The 21,770-nt window shown below is 45.9% G+C and overlaps 1 protein-coding gene across 2 annotated transcripts; it reads left to right on the plus strand.

Annotated features, from left to right (window-relative positions):
- The first annotated feature begins 1,841 nt into the window (after positions 1 to 1,841).
- LOC118372856 (thrombospondin-1) lies at positions 1,842 to 21,201 on the plus strand. Of its 2 annotated transcripts, XM_052524196.1 has the most exons (22): positions 1,842 to 2,049; positions 2,239 to 2,322; positions 2,580 to 3,139; positions 3,424 to 3,499; positions 4,144 to 4,236; positions 4,732 to 4,841; positions 5,396 to 5,521; positions 7,090 to 7,186; positions 9,112 to 9,285; positions 9,573 to 9,749; positions 10,064 to 10,237; positions 10,582 to 10,862; positions 11,192 to 11,410; positions 11,623 to 11,730; positions 13,033 to 13,192; positions 13,708 to 13,826; positions 17,673 to 17,907; positions 18,182 to 18,409; positions 19,486 to 19,757; positions 19,886 to 19,983; positions 20,388 to 20,527; positions 20,680 to 21,201. In XM_052524196.1, exons 2-22 carry the CDS (start codon positions 2,259 to 2,261, stop codon positions 20,685 to 20,687), a joined length of 3,519 nt encoding a protein of 1,172 aa, XP_052380156.1. In that variant the 5' UTR covers positions 1,842 to 2,049; positions 2,239 to 2,258; the 3' UTR covers positions 20,688 to 21,201. The 2 variants fall into 2 exon arrangements, with proteins under 2 accessions (XP_052380156.1, XP_052380154.1); XM_052524194.1 differs by lacking the exon at positions 20,680 to 21,201 and having other exon boundaries at positions 20,388 to 20,556.
- Positions 21,202 to 21,770: the final 569 nt, after the last annotated feature.

Raw genomic sequence — 21,770 nt, forward strand, 5'->3', positions numbered from 1 at the left:
TCCAGAACCACAGAGATCCTATATATTACTATGTCCAGAACCACAGAGATCCTATATATTACTATGTCCAGAACCACAGAGATCCTATACATTACTATGTCCAGAACCACAGAGATCCTATATATTACTATGTCCAGAACCACAGAGATCCTATATATTACTATGTCCAGAACCACAGAGATCCTATATATTACTATGTCCAGAACCACAGAGATCCTATACATTACTATGTCCAGAACCACAGAGATCCTATATATTACTATGTCCAGAACCACAGAGATCCTATATATTACTATGTCCAGAACCACAGAGATCCTATATATTACTATGTCCAGAACCACAGAGATCCTATACATTACTATGTCCAGAACCACAGAGATCCTATATATTACTATGTCCAGAACCACAGAGATCCTATACATTACTATGTCCAGAACCACAGAGATCCTATATATTACTATGTCCAGAACCACAGAGATCCTATACATTACTATGTCCAGAACCACAGAGATCCTATACATTACTATGTCCAGAACATCCACAAATGCATTTAGGCCATAGGTCACATGCAGTTTTGGGGAAGCTACTCTGAAAAGAATGTTTTACCAAGCTACCAATGACTTTACACTGGAATACATTAAGATACATCAAAGCTACCCTCAAGGGAAAATATAGTTTACTGAACTAAAGTTACTTTGAATAAGTAGTTAAAAATGATCATATGTACATCTGAAAAGCCAATGATCACAAATTGCTAGAAAACACATCATTTTGGGCTCATATGTTAATATAAAATGTAATTTAGCCTATTAAACACAAAAACTATATTTCAAGGGAGAATTAGGCCTGTCCGATGCCGAAAAAGTAATACATCGTATATTATTTTTTTGCATAAAAAGTAGTGTGTAGTTCCAGTAGTTTGCTACACCCCTACATGGCAGAAAAATCATGAAATACTGATAACACTACTTAGATTTTAATTTAGTTCAACTACCACCAAGCTACTGTAAAATGTAGTTTAATTACTAGTTGAACTACATGTCGGTCCCACCTCACCAGCACTGGTCACATGGAACATGATTGTAATATATGAATTGGTAAAAAGTTGGCGCCATCTTAAAATAACCTCATATACGTGCATTCAATTCATATTCAAACGGCAATAGTACAACACATCAGTGTGTGTGTGGAATCCAGGCGTTCTCTCATTCATATGATTGCAGCACAGGCCTCGGCGCCTCTCTAGTGAACTCACAACGGCTTCTAGCGGACAAACTTGGAACAGCAGCAGGGAATAAACGTTTTTTTTCCCAATTGACTGACTGAGCATCCTCTCGCAAATTCCTGAAGCCAGTCTGGTGAATAAATAAGACCATATTTTCGCTCTACGAATTGATTCGCATTTCCATATTAATCCAACTTTCTCCATAATAAAATAACACTGATAATCAGTTATCTATTTTGGTGAGACCACTATTGATAAGCAAGTGTAAGAATTAAGCATACACTTAATGAAACATGAGCAAAAAGGTTTAAAGATAGAGAAGATTATTATTTTTTTCCGGGAACATTTCAAACTGATGAGTAAACCAATAACTGGAAATGATGGTCTAATAAAGGTATAGATCCGGTCATGGAATTCGGACTCTGGAATGTGGCGCGTTTTTTTTCTCCCCTCTCCCCTTGTGCGCTTCTGAATGGGACTCAGTGCGCTCCAGCGGCTCTACTTGCTGTGAGGTAAGACCATAAGCTCATCCCTTTTCCCTTCCACCATCTGATTGGGCGAGACGCGTTCTTAGGAATGTCATGAAACTATTTAAATAGTACTTTGTCCCCTGGCTTACAGTTAGGTTCTTAGCTTCAGATACCAGAGAGAAGATTTTGCCGTTCAATTAAAGCAACACAAGAAACGTACTTTCTGCATCTTATATCGGACTCCTTTCCATTAAAAATTAACAAGAAAGAAATAGTTTTTATCTTGTGGATTATTATTGGATTTCCATTTTTATTTGGATGTGCCTGTTTCTCTCTGCTCTTTTCATTCAACAGGTGGGTTAACAATATTTCGATTTTCTTTCAACGAATCCAGCCTATATCAAGACATATTTTTTCAAATATTGTCTTATTATAGTAAATAATAATATGCGTTTGGATTATTGTTTATTATTATATTTAAATGTTATGTGTAAATATGAACTTTTGTGAAAAGTGGTTGACTTTTTTTTCTGTTTTTCATAGGGAAAAAACAGAGTTTCACCATGAAGTTGACAGGAATATTTCTGCTGTTGATGCTTTTGACCTGCGAGAGCGTACGAGTTGCAGGTGAGATGCTTGTCTGATACTATATGTTTGTCTAGAATTAACGGAGTTTCTAACGCTTCAACTTAAAACTCCATGAACTTAAAACTTAAAAAAAAATATATATATATATATATTATACCTTTAATTTATTGATTTGCGTTGGACATGGATTAACATAGAGAACTGTAGAGTTCATTCCGCACAACGAAAATAATCAATTCCAAAGACATGCAGATAAAGACTAATTGCTCCCACTCATTCCCACGTCCCTCCCACAGAGAACCGAGACGACAATAGCGTGTACGACCTGTTCGAACTGGTCCAAGTCTCCAAGAAGAACCACGGAGTGACCCTGGTGAAAGGCGACGACCCATACAGTCCCGCCTACAAGATCCTCAACCCGGACCTGATCCCCGAGCTCCCCGAGAGCTCCTTCAGGGACCTCATCGATTCCATCCATGCCGAGAGGGGCTTCCTCCTCCTGCTTAACTTCAAGCAGTTTAAGCGGACCAGGGGCTCCCTCTTGACCGTGGAGAAGCGGGACGGATCAGGAGCCGTGTTCGAGATTGTCTCGAATGGAAAAGCGAACACCCTGGATGTGGTTTTCTCCACCGTTAACAAGCAACAGGTGGTGTCGATAGAAGATGTGGACTTGGCGACGGGCCACTGGAAGAATATTACGCTGTTCGTGCAGGAGGACCGGGCGCAGCTGTATGTTGGCTGTGAGGAGGTGAACACGGCGGAACTGGACGCGCCCATTCAGAGCATCCTCACTCAGGAGACTCCCGCCACAGCGCGCCTCAGGATCGGGAAGGGAGCGGTGAAAGACCGGTTCATGGTAAGTGGAGCGCGCAGAGCACATGACGCACGGCATTACACATAATGGATACAGATTATATAAGTGATCGAGTTGTTTTAGATGTTAGTAAGTGTTGAATTTAGTATTGTGTGACACTTAAATTCATAAAAAATGATGTGCATAAAACCTATAGAGCCATAAAATGTATACGGTACACCATATTGGAAACCCTTGTATGATCCATAAAGTCCTATATTTGTTGCGTAAATGTCGAATGACAGTGACTGCAATACTCGAGCTAAAATGGCCATTGATTCTCGCAGGGGGTGCTCCAAAACGTGCGCTTTGTCTTTGGAACCACGTTGGACGCGATTCTGCGCAACAAGGGATGTCAAAACTGTAAGTAGCCTAATCATGAACAGAAAGCATATCTGCGTGTTTACCGATGCACCACTGGTTGTTCTTCTAAAGCCACCAAGCATTCTATAAGACACGCGTATGATTGTTTAAGAGCCGAGTTATTAACTGTCATGGGAAAGTTGCTAACAAAGTCACGTTTATGTTGCCATGGGAAAGCTGAAGTTTACAAGCACTTCAATGCCTCCTCAGGGCTGGGCACATTAACTCATTCACTTCATTGTGATCCAAGATAGTATGAGGCTGTAATGTTCTGTATTCAACTGAGTGTAGTTACATCTCATCCACCCTTATATCACCAATGATCCCTGGGGACAGTGTGTCTGTTGTGGTCTGCTGTGGTCTAGTGGGTATTACAGCAATTACAGTTTACATTGCTCTAAACAGTCTCTCTTTTTGTTTCTCCTTTCCTCCCTCTTCCTCCCACCCTACTCTGTCTCACTCCTTTTCCCCTGTCTCCCTCCCTCCCCCCTTCGCTTCCTCTCTTTCCACTCTCCCTCCCTCTCCCCTCTCCCTTCTATCCCCTCCCTCCCTCCCCTTTCCCCTCCCTCCCTCCCTCTCCCTCCCTTTCTCTCTCTTTCGCTCTCCCTTCCTCCTTCTCCCCCTCATCTCCCTCCCTCCCTCAGCTGTTCTGACGGATGAGATCGTCCTTATCGACGACACCATCAATGGGTCCAGCCCTGCCATTAGGACGGACTACACTGGCCACAAAACTAAAGGTAAACACAACTGCTGCTGCTTATTATAAACCCTGTATAAACCCTGTATAAACCCTGTTAAACCCTGTTAAACTCTCCCGAAAAGGGTTCCATATACAGAATAGAACAGAATAGAACAGAACAGAACAGCATAGAATAGAATATAACAGCATAGAATAGAACAGCATAGAATAGAATAGAACAGCATAGAATAGAACAGCATATAATATAATAAAACAGCATAAAATAGAATAGAACAGCATAAAATAGAACAGCAGCATAGAATATAACAGCATAGAATAGAACAGTATGGAATAGAACAGCATAGAACAGCATAGAAGCATAGAAGTATTAGAATAAAGTAAATTATTCTATTCTATTCTACTGTCAGCAGTTGTCTGTAGCTGTAGGGAGTTGAACATTAGTCTGGAAGCCTTCATGTACATTCATAGTGAAACTGTATTTCCCATAGAATTCACATATCTCCATATATCTCTGTGTTTTCCCTCCCTCCAGACCTGCAGATGATCTGTGGGTTCTCCTGTGAGGACCTGGCTGGCATGTTCAAGGAACTGAAGGGGTTGGGAGTGGTGGTGAAGGAGCTGTCTAACGAGCTGCGCAAAGTGGTGAGGAAACACACCTGACTCCTGAACCAGATGTCTGTCTGTCTGTCTGTCTGTCTGTCTGTCTGTCTGTCTGTCTGTCTGTCTGTCTGTCTGTCTGTCTGTCTGTCTGTCTGTCTGTCTGTCTGTCTGTCTGTCTGTCTGCCTGCCTGCCTGCCTGCCTGCCTGCCTGCCTGCCTGCCTGCCTGCCTGCCTGCCTGTCTCCCTCTGTCTCTGTGTGTGTGTGTGTGTGTCTGTCTGTCTGTCTGTGGCATGATACTCTGAAACAAACTGTTTGTCAGTCACTGCATGTGGGCCTTGCTTAGCATACTGGCCTACCAGCACCAACTTTGGCTAGTCTGTCAAACTGCATGTTAGTTTATTCATTAAATCAAATTAGGTATGCTTTTCTAAAAGGCTTCTTAATGCTAAACAATAATTCTCAAAGACCTGATTCTCTTTTTCAAACCACTTGGGCTATTGACAACTGAAGAGTGAAACAGTGTGTGAATTTGAAACCCTTTCTCATCCAGTATTCATATCGGAGTGTATGCTTCCTTCCTTCCTGTCTCCTTCAGACGGACGAGAACAAGTTTTTGATGAACAGAGTTGGGATCCACAGTGGAGTCTGTCTGCACAACGGCATCGTCCACAAGAACAAGGCCGAGTGGACCGTCGACGACTGTACCGAGTGCACTTGTCAAGTAAGGGCCAAAGTCGAGAGAGTTTGTGTGGATGGGGAGCGTAGTGGGGTAGTGTGTGTGTGTGTGTGTGTGTGTGTGTGTGTGTGTGTGTGTGTGTGTGTGTGTGTGTGTGTGTGTGTGTGTGTGTGTGTGTGTGTGTGTGTGTGTGTGTGTGTGTGAGTGTGCACGCACCTATGTTTGCACTCTCAGACAGGCACTTGCAAACACATACTCATCCCCACTCAGCAAGTGCCCGCTCGCTACTCAAAACCTGTCTGTCATCTGGACAGTAATTGGGTTGGAGGAAGAGGCTGGCATCAAGCCAACAAGCCAACAGTGGGTGCTGTAGTGAAGTGACCATGCATGGCTCACCACTCTAGTGAACAGACAGGGCCTGAGCAGGCCCACTATAGGCCCTGGTCAAAAGTAGCGCACCATATAGAGAATAGGGTACCTCCTCATCTCTAATTACCTCCTCATCTCTAATTACCTCCTCATCTCTAATTTCATCCTCAGCTCTTCTCAGCAGCTCCTCGTCTCTAATTACCTCCTCAGCTCTTCTCAGCAGCTCCTCATCTCTAATATACCTCCTCAGCTCTTCTCAGCAGCTCCTCGTCTCTAATTACTTCCTCAGCTCTTCTCAGCAGCTCCTCATCTCTAATTACCTCCTCACCTCTAATTACCTCCTCATCTCTAATTACCTCCTCAGCTCTTCTCAGCATCTCCTCATCTCCAATTACCTCCTCAGCTCTTCTCAGCAGCTCCTCATCTCTAATTACCTCCTCAGCTCTTCTCAGCAGCTCCTCATCTCTAATTACTTCTCAGCTCTTCTCAGCAGCTCCTCATCTCTAATTACCTCCTCAGCTCTTCTCAGCAGCTCCTCGTCTCTAATTACCTCCTCAGCTCTTCTCAGCAGCTCCTCATCTCTAATTACTTCTCAGCTCTTCTCAGCAGCTCCTCATCTCTAATTACCTCTCAGCTCTTCTCAGCAGCTCCTCATCTCTAATTACCTCCTCAGCTCTTCTCAGCAGCTCCTCATCTCTAATTACCTCCTCAGCTCTTCTCAGCAGCTCATCATCTCTCATTAACAACATAATTAAAACAGAGCTTTAGCTCAGACAAGTGGCCCACAGACAGGAAGACACAGAGTGCTACTGTATTCAATAACAACTGCTGCAGGCAAATCTGCTCTGCCAGCAGTATCTCCTTTCTCCTCGTAATCCCCTTGTCTCATGGGCTCTCTTGATCTGTGAATCAACTGGCCAGGATGTTAGTATGCTTCATTATACAGATATATTGAACGTTCTGTCCATCAAGGCAAACTAATGCGCTTCTTTTGATAGATAGATTTTTTTTTTTTTTGGGTCGTCAGTGCCCAGTTCAACCCTCCACCGACTGTTTGGCCGTATTCCTACTACCCTGACCCAGTGGGCAGGTGCTGATTGGTCCACAAGGGGTCTCTGGCTCCAGCCACTTATCTTCTCATTGTACTGACCCAAGGTGGTCCAGGTGCAGAAAAGGGGGAACTTACTGTATGTCATTAACGTCCTGATTCCTTGTGATTCTTTGTCTCCGCCCCTTTTTTGTAGAACTCTGCCACCGTGTGCCGTAAGATCTCCTGCCCCCTGATCCCGTGTGCCAACGCAACTGTGCCCGATGGAGAGTGCTGCCCGCGCTGTGGAACACGTGAGTTTCAACCCTGGAATTACAATGATTGGTTCTGATTCTATGGTTCTATTTGTGTGGTTCCAACTCCATACAGGAAGTAACATACCTGCTGCACAAACAGAGGTTCACCTCACGTTCAAGGAAATCTATATACAGTATTACGAACCAGAGGTTTATTCTATTCTAAAGCCATTGATAGCCTGAGTTGTCCTTTAATGTCTTTAAGACAAACAGGTCATTTAAACGGCACTCCATTTACTGCCATCTACTCGGATTCTATTTGCCAAATAAAATATGAAGCCACCAAACATTTTCTCGGCGTAAAAGTTCCTATTCAAGAAAAACAAATTAATTTTAAGGGTGATTTAAATCTCCTAGCTTGTTGATGTATGAAAAGGCTGTTATGTGTCAGAACACTGTAGATTCATGGTCCAAATTTCCTCCTGACCATTGTGCAGGTCTGATCAGCAACCACAGAAAACGTTTGGTTGAGATTATTGCTGCCGAAGGAGGGTCAACCAGTTATTAAATCCAAGGGTTCACATACTTTTCCCACCCTGCACAGTGAATGTTTACACGGTGTGTTTAATGAAGACACGAAAAACATCCACCCAAAACATCTTTAATCTTCAGCTTGTAATGGCTATAATTGGGACAAATTGGTTTAAGTGGGATGGAAAATTTCTCTGTTTACCAAATGCATCCAAGACACGTGACATTTTCCACATACCTAAGAGGGCTGGGCCGCAGTGGCCCCTAAAACCTAAAGAAAGGCAGACAACCACACTCATCAGTACCTTGGACAACGTTATGACATGGTCCCTGGTTTCCTTTTTACAAGTAACAGCAGTCAATGGGGATCACTGTGCATTCAGCTTCTTAGACGGACTTTCCCATTTTTACCGACTTCCCTTTGGCCTCTCTAACTCTCCTGAACACCCAGGGAAGGCCGTCTCTTTAACTCTACCAACACACACACACACACACACACACACACACACACACACACACACACACACACACACACACACACACACACACACACACACACACACACACACACACACACACACACACACACACACACACACACACACACACACACACACACACACACACACACACACACACACACACACACACACACACACACACAGGCACACACACACACACACACACACACGCACAGGCACACACATGCACAGGCGACACACACACACACACACACACACACACACACACACACACACACACACACACACACACACACACACACACACACACACACACACACACACACACACACACACACACACAGGCACACACAAACACATACACTCATCCCAGGGCTAAATGGCGTACATTAGACCGGAGTTCTAATAACTTTTAACCCTAATTTACTGCGAAGGGTGGGGTGGAAGGGGCTTGTGGTCTCTGCAGTCCAATAAGCTCTCTCATTGTCTCCGTCTCTCCCTCTCCTCTCTCCCTCCACTCCCTTCCTTCTCTCCCTCCTTCTCTCTCTCTCTCCCTCTCTTCCTCCCTTCCTCCTCTCCCTCCCTTCTTTCCCTCCTTCTCTCTCTCTCCCTCTCTTCCTCGCTCCCTTCCTCCTCTCCCTCCCTTCTTTCCCTCCTCCTCTCTCTCCCTCTCTTCCTCCCTTCCTCCTCTCCCTCCCTTCTCTCCCTCCTTCTCTCTCTTTCTCTCTCCCTCTCTCTTCCTCCCTTAATCCTCTCCCTCCCTTCTCTCCCTCCTTCTCTCTCTCTCTCCCTCCCTTCTCTCCCTCCTTCTCTCTCTCTCCCCCTCTCTCCCTCCCTTCCTCCTCTCCCTCCCTTCTCTCCCTCCTTCTCTCTCTCTCTCTCCCTCTCTTCCTCCCTTCCTCCTCTCCCTCTTTCTCTCTCTCTCTCCCTCTCTTCCTCCCTTCCTCCCTTCTCTCTCTCTCTCCATAGCGAGTGACTACGCGGAGGATGGATGGTCCCTGTGGTCTGAATGGACCCACTGTTCCGTGTCTTGTGGGCGGGGAATTCAGCAGAGAGGCCGCTCCTGCGACCGCATTAACAACAACTGCGAGGGAACCTCGGTCCAAACCAGGGACTGCTACCTTCAGGAGTGTGACAAACGCTGTGAGTTCAGTATTCTATACACATTCAAATCTACCGACCAAATCACATTTATCAATTGTCACATAGAAACTTGTTTCACGTACTTTTATCGCCAACTTGTATTGATGGTGACAGAAACGATGGACCACATCTAAGCATTCAGCTGCAGATCAGCCAGCTGTGACTCCACAGAGCAACAACGCCGTTTAACTTTAAACTTCTCTTAACCTGTTTTGATTTAACATTGACCCATAACCAAGCGTCTCATTGACCCCTGACCCCTAACCTCTGCTCCTGTGACCCTCCAGTCAAGCAGGACGGTGCCTGGAGCCACTGGTCCCCCTGGTCATCCTGCTCGGTCACCTGTGGGGCGGGTGTCATCACCCGTATCCGCCTCTGCAACTCCCCCACACCCCAGCTGGGAGGCAAGGACTGCCAAGGAGAGGGAAGACAGACTGAGACGTGCACCAAGTCACCCTGCCCAAGTAAGTACCATTAGTCAAGGGTTTTAAGAACAAGACCTGGGTCACATGTCATTGTGATCATTTGACATTAGTCAAAGGCTTTTTCATGCACCTCACACCCTGAAATATTTGCAGTCAAATGAACATCCTCTTTCATGTGGTACCCTGTCATTTAGCCTCAATTGCAGTCTGTATTTGTTCCTGGTTTGGCAAGTCAACGACCAAGGAGTTGGTTATTGCAGAAACTAAGATGGCATTGCAAAATGCCCTACCATCATGAAGAGCACCACAGTCACGCCTGTATTGAAACCTCTGTCTCTCTACTTCCCCTTCAGTCAACGGTAACTGGGGACCCTGGTCGCTATGGGATACCTGCTCTGCCACCTGTGGGGGAGGAGCTCAGACACGTAAACGTCTCTGCAACGACCCCGCCCCTAAATATGGTGGTAAGGAGTGCCAGGGTGACTCCAAGGCCACTCAGCAGTGCAACAAGAACGTCTGTCCCATCGGTGAGTAGCAGGACAATGGTCATGTCCCAAATGGCACCCTATTCCCTATATAGTGCGCTACTTTTGACCAGGGCCTATAGGGTAGTAGTGCACTATATAGGGCATAGGGTGCCATTTCAGACGCATACAATGTTTCTTAAAACTTAAGTACTGTGAATTATTACACAAATGTTAGGTTTTAGACTGTTTTAAGGTAAAAAAAAATAACACTTTTAAAACTATTACTTTTAATGCTTTTAATGATTTTAGGGCTTATAAAACACTTTGTTTTACACGTATAACTTAACACTCGTACTTAAAGCAGTCAGTACACAGTACTTACAAGCTCGTGTCTCTCTCCTCAGATGGCTGTCTGTCCAACCCTTGCTTCCCTGGGACCAAGTGCACCAGCTTCCCTGATGGAACATGGAGGTGTGGAAAATGTCCCTCTGCTTACTCTGGTGACGGCATCAAGTGCAAGGACATTGACGAGTGCAAAGAGGTTCCTGACGCTTGCTTCGTGTTCAACGGAGTCCACCGCTGTGAGAACACTGACCCTGGTTACAACTGTCTGCCCTGTCCCGCACGCTACTCTGGACCTCAGCCCTTCGGCAGGGGAGTGGAGGAGGCCACCGCCAAGAAACAGGTTAGTACTGGTAAAGTGTTGTGATGATTGTCCTCTTAGACCGTACCTCTGGTGTCAGCTGATTTAGAATTAGGAATTTAGAATTAGGAATTTAGAATGAGGAATTTAATATTTAGAATTAGGAATTTAGAATTTAGAATTTAGAATTTAGAATTTAGAATTAGGAATTTAGAATTTAGAATTTACAAGATCATAGATTCCTTGAAAAAGCTATGCTTTTCTCTGTCCCCGATCATACTGCCAAATTTTGTCCTCTAAACAAAGGCAGGGAGGTTATCCATGATATTTCCTGGCTCGTCTGATCAATTCTTCACTTCCTCCCCTTCCAGGTGTGTACACCACGTAACCCCTGCCTGGATGGGAGCCACGAATGCAACAAGAATGCCCGCTGTAACTACCTGGGACAATTTGCCGACCCCATGTACCGCTGTGAGTGTAAGCCTGGCTATGCTGGAAATGGACACATCTGTGGTGAGGACACGGACCTGGACGGATGGCCCAACCAAGACCTGGTCTGTGTGGAGAACGCCACCTACCACTGCAAGAAGGTATGCAGGGGCCTGACATGTAGAGGTCCTTGAAAAGGCCCAGCTTGCTATTTAACTAGAGAAGAACTCACATACCTTATAATGTGCTGATAATGACTATTACACAGATCAATAATGTTCTACAGAAAACACACGAGTGGTTCGTTCACTGCCCGACAGGACTGTTCATCGTGTGCACTGTTTGGCCTTATGGTGTACACTTTCTTTTGTAGGACAACTGCCCCAACCTTCCCAACTCAGGCCAAGAAGACTACGACAAGGATGGTGTTGGTGACGCTTGTGACAACGATGATGACAATGATGGTATTGCTGACGACAGGGTAAGTGAGGAAGTGATTACCTCATTCATTCAGTGATTGAAGATCTGAAGTCACCACCCCATACTGAGACAAATATAATTAATATTTATTCAGGTTATGCTGAATGTGTGTGTGTGTGTGTGTGTGTGTGTGTGTGTGTGTGTGTGTGTGTGTGTGTGTGTGTGTGTGTGTGTGTGTGTGTGTGTGTGTGTGTGTGTGTGTGTGTGTGTGTGTGTGCGTGCGTGCGTGCCTGAGTGCGTGCCAGCGTGCGTGCATGTGTGTGTGAGTGTGTTCAGATTTGGCAGTGGGCAATGATTGTGGTTTTACATTCATCATTCATGCTGTGAAATAAAACAACTGAGCAGAAAGCAAGCGTTTATTTGCCCTCAGAGCCAAACCTCAAATTCCAACACAGAGGTAACACTCTGAATGAGACACAGTGTAATATGCTAGTCCTAACCTTATATTTGGGACGGGGCCTAAATATAAGACTCACTTTCATCCACCCCCTCTCTCTCTGCAGGGTACACACACCACAGCAAGTTAATATATCATGTCAGAGATGTTTTCCTGAGCAGTGGACACTGGGTTTATTATTCTAGTAACTGAACTGTGCCCTCTCTCTCCCTTTCCCCCTCTCTCTCTCTCTCTCTCTCTCTCTCTCTCTCTCTCTCCTTCCCCCTCTCTCTATCTCTCTCCCTCCCTCTCCCTCCCCACCTTTCTATCTCTTGCTCTCTCTCTCTCTCTCTCTCCCTTTCTCGATCTCTCCCACCCTTTCCTTCTCCCTCTCCCTCTGTCTCTCGCCCTCTCTCCCTCTCTTCCTCCTCCCTCTCTCTGCCTTCCTCTCTTTCCCTCTCCTTTTCTCTCTCTCTCTCTCTCTCTCTCTCTCTCTCTCTCTCTCTCTCTCTCTCTCTCTCTCTCGCCCTCTCTTTCTTTCCCTCTCTCGCCCTCTCCCATTCGTCTCTCTCTCCCTTCCCCTCTGCCCCCTCTCTCTCTCCTCTTCTCTCATTCTCTTTCCCCTCACTCTATATCCCTCCCACCTCCCCTCTACCCCATTCTCTCTCTCTCTCTCTCTCTCTCTCTCTCTCTCTCTCTCTCTCTCTCCCTCTCTCCATCTCTCTCTCTCTCTCTCTCTCTCTCTCTCTCTCTCTCTCTCTCTCTCTCTCTCTCCTCTCTCCCTCTCTCTCTCTCTCTCTCTCTCTCTCTCTCTCTCTCTCTCTCTCTCTCTCTCTCTCTCTCCCTCACTCTCTCTCTCTCTCCCTCTCTCTCTCCCTCTCTCTCTCTCTCTCTCTCTCTCTCTCTCTCTCTCTCCCCTCTCTACAGGATAACTGTCCGTTCGTGTACAACCCCAGGCAATATGACTATGACAGAGATGATATTGGAGATCGTTGTGATAACTGTCCTTACAACAGCAACCCTGACCAGACCGACACAGACAACAACGGTGAAGGAGACGCCTGCTCTGTGGACATTGATGGAGATGGTGAGACTCGAACTTGCTCAGTTGTCCCCTATTTGAATCCTGTTCTGTATCATATAGGCGCTATAGAACATCTAGGCATCAACTCAATACAAAGAGCACAACAGAGGTACAAAACACAATCATAGAGAACAAACCTGTTCTTCAGTAAAAAGGTCCTCAATCACCTTTTTGAATTGGCCTAGAGACACCAGTTCACCCACATTTAGAGAGGTTTTTTTGAGATTACTCCACAACTAAGGTGGAAAAACCAAAAACTAAAAGCAGATTTACACATCCCTGAAACAGGGTCTGCTAGCTCGTACATCTATATGTTAATAAGGAAGTAAGGTACGACGGAAGTTTGTGCAAGAGGACTTAATAAACAAAAAGAGTGCAATGCATCGACCTACAAGGCTTCACAGAGGAACGGCTTACTTTCTGATACAGAAGCAAGCGTTCCATTACAACAACGGCTAGGTTTTCCCTCACCTTCCTCATCTCATCCTGAATAACAACAACTGCGATTGGTCCAACAGGCATTCTGAATGAGAAAGACAACTGCCCGTACGTCTACAACGTGGACCAGAAAGACACTGACCTGGACGGTGTGGGAGACATGTGTGACAACTGTCCTCTGGAACACAACCCTGACCAGGTGTGTATACGTACACTTACAACCCATTCTACACACACACACACACACACACACACACACACACACACACACACACACACACACACACACACACACACACACACACACACACACACACACACACACACACACACACACACACACACACACACACACACACACACACACACACAACAACACACGTGTGCAGACAGAAACGCATGAGTGTACGGGTACACTGTCACAAACACCTCTAATTTGCATACATCTGTCTGGTGGAGCATGTCTGTCATTCTAGAAGAACACTCTGGTGTGTGAGAGCTGTACTGAGTAGCTGTAGTGGGTAGCTGTAATGGGTAGCTGTAATGGGTAGCTGTAGTGGGTAGCTGTAATGGGTAGCTGTAATGGGTAGCTGTACTGGGTAGCTGTAGTGGGTAGCTGTAGTGGGTAGCTGTAATGGGTAGCTGTAGTGGGTAGCTGTAATGGGTAGCTGTAGTGGGTAGCTGTAATGGGTAGCTGTAGTGGGTAGCTGTAACGGGTAGCTGTAATGAGTAGCTGTAATGGGTAGCTGTAATGGGTAGCTGTAATGGGTAGCTGTAATGGGTAGCTGTAATGGGTAGCTGTATCACTAGACTGTATCACTAGACTGTATCACTAGACTGTACCACTAGACTGTATCACTAGACTGTATCACTAGACTGTATCACTAAACTGTATCACTAGACTGTATCACTAGACTGTATCACTAAACTGTATCACTAGACTGTATCACTAGACTGTTTCACTAGACTGTATCACTAGACTGTATCACTAAACTGTTTCACTAGACTGTATCACTAGACTGTATCACTAGACTGTACCACTAGACTGTATCACTAGACTGTATCACTAGACTGTACCACTAGACTGTATCACTAGACTGTATCACTAGACTGTATCACTAGACTGTATCACTAGACTGTACCACTAGACTGTATCACTAGACTGTACCACTAGACTGTATCACTAGACTGTATCACTAGACTGTATCACTAGACTGTATCACTAAACTGTTTCACTAGACTGTATCACTAGACTGTATCACTAGACTGTATCACTAGACTGTACCACTAGACTGTATCACTAGACTGTATCACTAGACTGTATCACTAGACTGTATCACTAGACTGTATCACTAGACTGTATCACTAGACTGTATCACTAGACTGTATCACTAGACTGTATCACTAGACTGTATCACTAGACTGTACCACTAGACTGTATCACTAGACTGTATCACTAGACTGTATCACTAGACTGTACCACTAGACTGTATCACTAGACTGTATCACTAGACTGTATCACTAGACTGTATCACTAGACTGTATCACTAGACTGTATCACTAGACTGTATCACTAGACTGTATCACTAAACTGTTTCACTAGACTGTATCACTAGACTGTATCACTAGACTGTACCACTAGACTGTATCACTAGACTGTACCACTAGACTGTATCACTAGACTGTATCACTAGACTGTATCACTAGACTGTATCACTAAACTGTTTCACTAGACTGTATCACTAGACTGTATCACTAGACTGTACCACTAGACTGTATCACTAAACTGTTTCACTAGACTGTATCACTAGACTGTATCACTAAACTGTTTCACTAGACTGTATCACTAGACTGTATCACTAAACTGTTTCACTAGACTGTATCACTAGACTGTATCACTAGACTGTATCACTAAACTGTTTCACTAGACTGTATCACTAGACTGTATCACTAAACTGTATCACTAGACTGTATCACTAAACTGTTTCACTAGACTGTACCACTAGACTGTATCACTAGACTGTTTCACTAGACTGTACCACTAGACTGTATCACTAGACTGTATCACTAGACTGTATCACTAGACTGTATCACTAGACTGTATCACTAGACTGTACCACTAGACTGTATCACTAGACTGTATCACTAGACTGTATCACTAGACTGTATCACTAGACTGTACCACTAGACTGTACCACTAGACTGTATCACTAGACTGTATCACTAGACTGTATCACTAGACTGTATCACTAGACTGTACCACTAGACTGTACCACTAGACTGTATCACTAGACTGTATCACTAGACTGTACCACTAGACTGTACCACTAGACTGTATCTTACAACGGGATTCATCTAGGGGGAAATGGGAACATACACAAATTCAATCCCTCCCTTCAGTCCTCCCTCCAGTCCTCCCTCCCCTTCCTACAGCATTTTTTTCATCCCTCCATCGTTCCCTTTCTTTCCTCCTTCCTTCCCTTCCTCCCTCCATCCCGCCGTCCGTCTCCTCGTGCAAGATTGTAAAAACTCGGTGTAATGTGTGTAGTCCTGCCAAGCAGCAGGCACAGGTGATTCCCATCTGCAGGGGAATGTCTAGCGTGTTTCAGTCTGTGGAAAGATAGGCCTACTGGCGTTAGCAGAGCAGATGGGAGATGGGAGGATAAAGGAGGACAGGAGGGAAAAGAGAGGAGGAGGAGGAGGAGGAGAGAAGAGGTGTGTTTAGTGTTGGTTGATTGTCAGCAGATTAAAATCGACACCCAAATTATCTTGACAGGTTTAAAGAGGTGAGAGTGATTGGAGTCCATTATGAAAGGAGGTGGGTTGAGGAGTGGGGGAGGAAGAGTAGAGGGGAGGGCGAGGGGAAAGGAGGAGTGGGGTGAGGAGTGGGGGAGGAAGAGTAGAGGGGGAGGAGGAGTGGGAGAGGAAGAGTAGAGGGGGAGGGCGAGGGGAAAGGAGGAGTGAGGTGAGGAGTGGGGGAGGAAGAGTAGAGGGGGGAGGAGGAGTGGGGGAGGAAGAGTAGAGGGGGAGAAGGAGTGGGGGAGGAAGAGTAGAGGGGGAGGGCGAGGGGAAAGGAGGAGTGGGGTGAGGAGTGGGGGAGGAAGAGTAGAGGGGGAGGAGGAGTGGGGGAGGAAGAGTAGAGGGGAGAAGGAGTGGGGGAGGAAGAGTAGAGGGGGAGCAGGAGTTTGGGAGAAAGAGTAGAGCGGGAGAAGGAATAGAGGGGGAGGGGGAAGGAGGAGTGGGGGATGAGGAGGGGGGAAGAAGAATAGAGGAGGAGGAGGAGTGGGGAGGAAGAGTAGAGGGGGAGAAGGAGTCGAGGGGGAGGGGGAAGGAGGAGTGGGGGACGAGGAGGGGGGAAGAAGAGTAGAGGGGGCGGAGGAGTAGAGGGGGAGGGGGAAGAAGGAGTGGGGTACGAGGAGTGGGGGAGGAGGAGGAGGAGATATAGAAGATATTATTGGTTGAACAACTGGTACAGATGTAAATAAAAGGATTGGAGTCCAATATGTAAAGATGAGGGGAGGAGGAGATGTTGAAGAGATGATTGGTTGAACAGCTGGTACAGATGTAAATTAAAGGATTGGAGTCCAATATGAAAAGATGAGGGGACGAGGAGTGGGGGAGGAAGAGGGGGAGATATTGAAGAGTTGATTGGTTGAACAGCTGGTACAGATGTAAATAAAAGGATTGGAGTCCAATATGAAAAGATGAGGGGAGAAGGAGATATTGAAGAGATGATTGGTTGAACAGCTGGTACAGCTGGAAATAAAATGAGCATCTGCGAGTAAGTGTCATCGTAATTGATACCGTTAGTTGCCCGTAGGCACAGATCTAGGATCAGCTCCCCTTCCCCAATTTATACCATTCGTTTAGAAAGCACAAAACTGATCCTAGATCAGTGTCTGAGGACACTTCACCCAACTAGGAGAGGAACACAGCACTTATCCCATATCAGTGTCCACCAGACACTGGATCTAATGTCTTCTGACAATGTCTTCTGACCGCTAACAGCTAGCATGCTAATGTCAAACTCCATTTACCTCTACAGGTTGACTCTGATGACGATCGTGTGGGAGATAAGTGTGACAGCAACCAGGACATCGATGAAGATGGCCACCAGAACAACCTGGACAACTGCCCCTACATCCCCAACGCTAACCAGGCCGACCACGACAAAGACGGCAAGGGAGACGCCTGCGACCACGATGATGACAATGACGGGATCCCAGACGAGAAAGATAACTGCAGACTGGCCTTCAACCCTGACCAGATCGACTCCGATGGTGAGTGGCTCTAGAAGAGAGGAAATCTTGAGCAAAATGTAGACTGAAATCTTTAGCATAATCTTCAGAGTTGAGTACCCTTTTCAACTGATCAATTGGCTTAACACTTAGTTGGTTACTTGAATCAGTTTTGTTACTTCTTGCCTATAACAAACACCCTTTGCATCCTATAGCTCTTCAAGACCAGGATGGATGACCATGGACATGCATGATATCAGTGTTAATCTACTTAATGCTAAAACATGTTATTTATCAGGTCTTCTATCTCTTCCAGGTGATGGTCGAGGAGACGCTTGCAAAGATGACTTTGACCAAGACAACGTCCCTGACATCTACGACGTGTGTCCGGAGAACTTTGACATCAGCGAGACGGACTTCAGGAAGTTCCAGATGGTTCCTCTGGACCCCAAGGGAACGTCCCAGATCGACCCAAACTGGGTGGTCAGACATCAGGGCAAAGAGCTGGTCCAGACCGTCAACTGTGACCCTGGCATTGCTGTTGGTGAGTGGATTTGTTGGATTGGTTGGTTTGGTTGGTTGGGTGGGTGAGTAGGTGGATTGGTTAATTGGTTGACTGGTTGGTGGATGTCTTGATTGATACAAGCTGAACCTCGACAAGACGGAGCTGCTCTTCCTCCCGGGGAAGGACTGCCCGTTCCATGATCTCGCCATCACGGTTGACAACTCCATTGTGTCCTCCTCCCAGAGCGCTAAGAACCTTGGCGTGATCCTGGACAACACCCTGTCGTTCTCAACTAACATCAAGGCGGTGGCCCGTTCCTGTAGGTTCATGCTCTACAACATCCGCAGAGTACGACCCTGCCTCACACAGGAAGCGGCGCAGGTCCTAATCCAGGCACTTGTCATCTCCCGTCTGGATTACTGCAACTCGCTGTTGGCTGGGCTCCCTGCCTGTGCCATTAAACCCCTACAACTCATCCAGAACGCCGCAGCCCGTCTGGTGTTCAACCTTCCCAAGTTCTCTCACGTCACCCCACTCCTCCGCTCTCTCCACTGGCTTCCAGTTGAAGCTTGCATCCGCTACAAGACCATGGTGCTTGCCTACGGAGCTGTGAGGGGAACGGCACCTCAGTACCTCCAGGCTCTGATCAGGCCCTACACCCAAACAAGGGCACTGCGTTCATCCACCTCTGGCCTGCTCGCCTCCCTACCACTGAGGAAGTACAGTTCCCGCTCAGCCCAGTCAAAACTGTTCGCTGCTCTGGCCCCCAATGGTGGAACAAACTCCCTCACGACGCCAGGACAGCGGAGTCAATCACCACCTTCCGGAGACACCTGAAACCCCACCTCTTTAAGGAATACCTAGGATAGGATAAGTAATCCTTCTCACCCCCCTAAAAGATTTAGATGCACTATTGTAAAGTGGCTGTTCCACTGGATGTCATAAGGTGAATGCACCAATTTGTAAGTCGCTCTGGATAAGAGCGTCTGCTAAATGACTTAAATGTAAATGTAAATGTAATACATGCTATGCTTTGGGACATCTCAAAACAACCCAACCCTAACTAAAAAAAGACCATCCTCTCACTCTCATCTTCTCTGTTTCCCCGTTCCCAGGTTTTGATGAGTTCAACTCTGTGGACTTCAGTGGAACCTTCTTCATCAACACAGAGAGAGATGATGACTACGCCGGCTTTGTGTTCGGATACCAGTCCAGCTCCAGGTTCTACGTGGTGATGTGGAAGCAGATCACACAGACCTACTGGAACAACAAACCCACCAAGGCTCAGGGATACTCAGGACTGTCCATCAAGGTGGTCAACTCCACTACTGGACCTGGAGAGCACCTCAGGAACGCTCTCTGGCACACTGGTAACACCCCAGGACAGGTAAGAAATAACCCCTATCGTCTTACATGCCTGAACACATACCCACACAGACACAGGAAAAAACCTTCGGGAGTATAGGGTGACTACGCCATCTAACTTTAACCCTACGTTTCTTCTTTCTTTTGTAGGTGAAGACTCTTTGGCACGACCCTAAGAACATTGGCTGGAAAGACTTCACAGCCTACAGATGGCACCTGATCCACAGACCAAGAACAGGACACATCAGGTAAACACTGAAGCCTTGGCCTGGTGGAGATTTATGAGATTGAGAATGCCTAAACAAACCCCATGACTTACTTGACTTTAAAACCTTTCACTCCTTGGAGAACGTTGGTTAAACTGCTTATAGACTTTCCACGGGGTGGCAGCGTAGCCTAGTGGTTAGAGCGTTGGACTAGTAACCGGAAGGTTGCAAGTTCAAATCCCCGAGCTGACAAGGTACAAATCTGTCGTTCTACCCCTGAACAGGCAGTTAAACCACTGTCCCGAGGCTGTCATTGAAAATAAGAATTTGTTCTTAACTGACTTGCCTAGTAAAATAAGTTTAAAAAAATAGACTTTCCATAATGGCTGTGTTTGTATCGTAGCATATTTTATCTCACAAATCTTCTTATTGTATCTTTGTTTCAGAGTGGTCATGTACGAGGGGAAGAAGATTATGGCTGATTCTGGGAGCATATATGACAAGACGTACGCAGGCGGAAGACTAGGCCTCTTTGTCTTCTCGCAAGAGATGGTATACTTCTCAGACCTCAAGTATGAATGCAGAGGTAAGGAACAATGAACTTTCTATGTCTTAGTAGAACTCCAACAGCAATTGTTTAGTGACATTTCTTTCACAATAGACCTATGTGAAGTACCTAACCACAACTTAACGCTTTCTCTTAACCTAATGCCTAACCTTTGTGTTTTTTCTTTCCAGATGCATAATTGCACGGAGCAAGAAGCTCTTGGAACAATGCACCTTTCTGTATAAATATGAACAATATGTATTCAGATGAAAAGTCCAGGGATTGTTTTTTTTCTGCTCTTCTTACTTCTGCGGCACGCACACTGGTGGGACCGAGGGGTAGGGCCTGGTGTGGTCAGCCTCAGGTTAAATTGACACTGGTTGGACAGAGAACCATTTGCTTTGCCTGAACGGGAGACCGGCCAATGTTACCAACCAACGTTACCAACCAACGACACCGACCGGCCGATCTCTCTCTGTTCTTAAAGACCTCATTCAGCTCTGCGCAGGAGAGGCTCCCCATAGTCGACTATGCACTTCCAAACCTTTACATCTCTCTCTCTCTCTCTTTTTCTATCCATCTCTCTTTTTCTGGAATGGACGTCCCAAAGAAAGACTATGTGATGTTCTGTTTATAAAAAAAAAAAAACAGATCTACCCGGATGTAGATTCTGAACGATACGACTCTGAGGAAGTGGGGGGGTTTCGGCTCAGAGGAGGAAGTGTGGGGGGTTGGGCTCAGAGGAGGAAGTGGGGGGTTTGGGCTCAGAGGAGGAAGTGGGGGTTTGGGCTCAGAGGAGGAAGTGGGGGCGTTTGGGCTAAGAGGAGGAAGTGGGGGAGGTTTGGGCTCAGAGGAGGAAGTGGGGGGGTTTGGGCTCAGAGAAGGAAGTGCGGGGGGTTTGGGCTCAGAGTAGTAAGAAAGCAATAAGACTTTTTTCACTTTAATTTTTGTAAGAAAAGGGCTTGTGGCCATTGAAAGTCAGCTGCGTAACAACAAGATATGGAGGGACGGTAAATTTGTGTGGATGTTCGTTTATGTGTTTACATAAGAAGAAAGTGCTTGCTTTTACCCTTCTATATGTGTACCCTTAGAGAAAAGTGTTTTAAGAGACGAAAGAAAACAAACCGAAATTAAAATGAGCCGAATTATTTTTGGGTCAAATACAGGATTGCTTGTAGGCTTTTATGGCTGGCGTTAGATTGATACTGTGTTTCAGTTGAAAGTGAACACAGTATAACTCAGGGTAAGATGGAAGCGACCATCTTAGCATTGCAGAAATGCC

Source organism: Oncorhynchus keta, chromosome 8 (assembly GCF_023373465.1).
Source record: "Oncorhynchus keta strain PuntledgeMale-10-30-2019 chromosome 8, Oket_V2, whole genome shotgun sequence".
Lineage (NCBI taxonomy): Eukaryota > Metazoa > Chordata > Actinopteri > Salmoniformes > Salmonidae > Oncorhynchus > Oncorhynchus keta.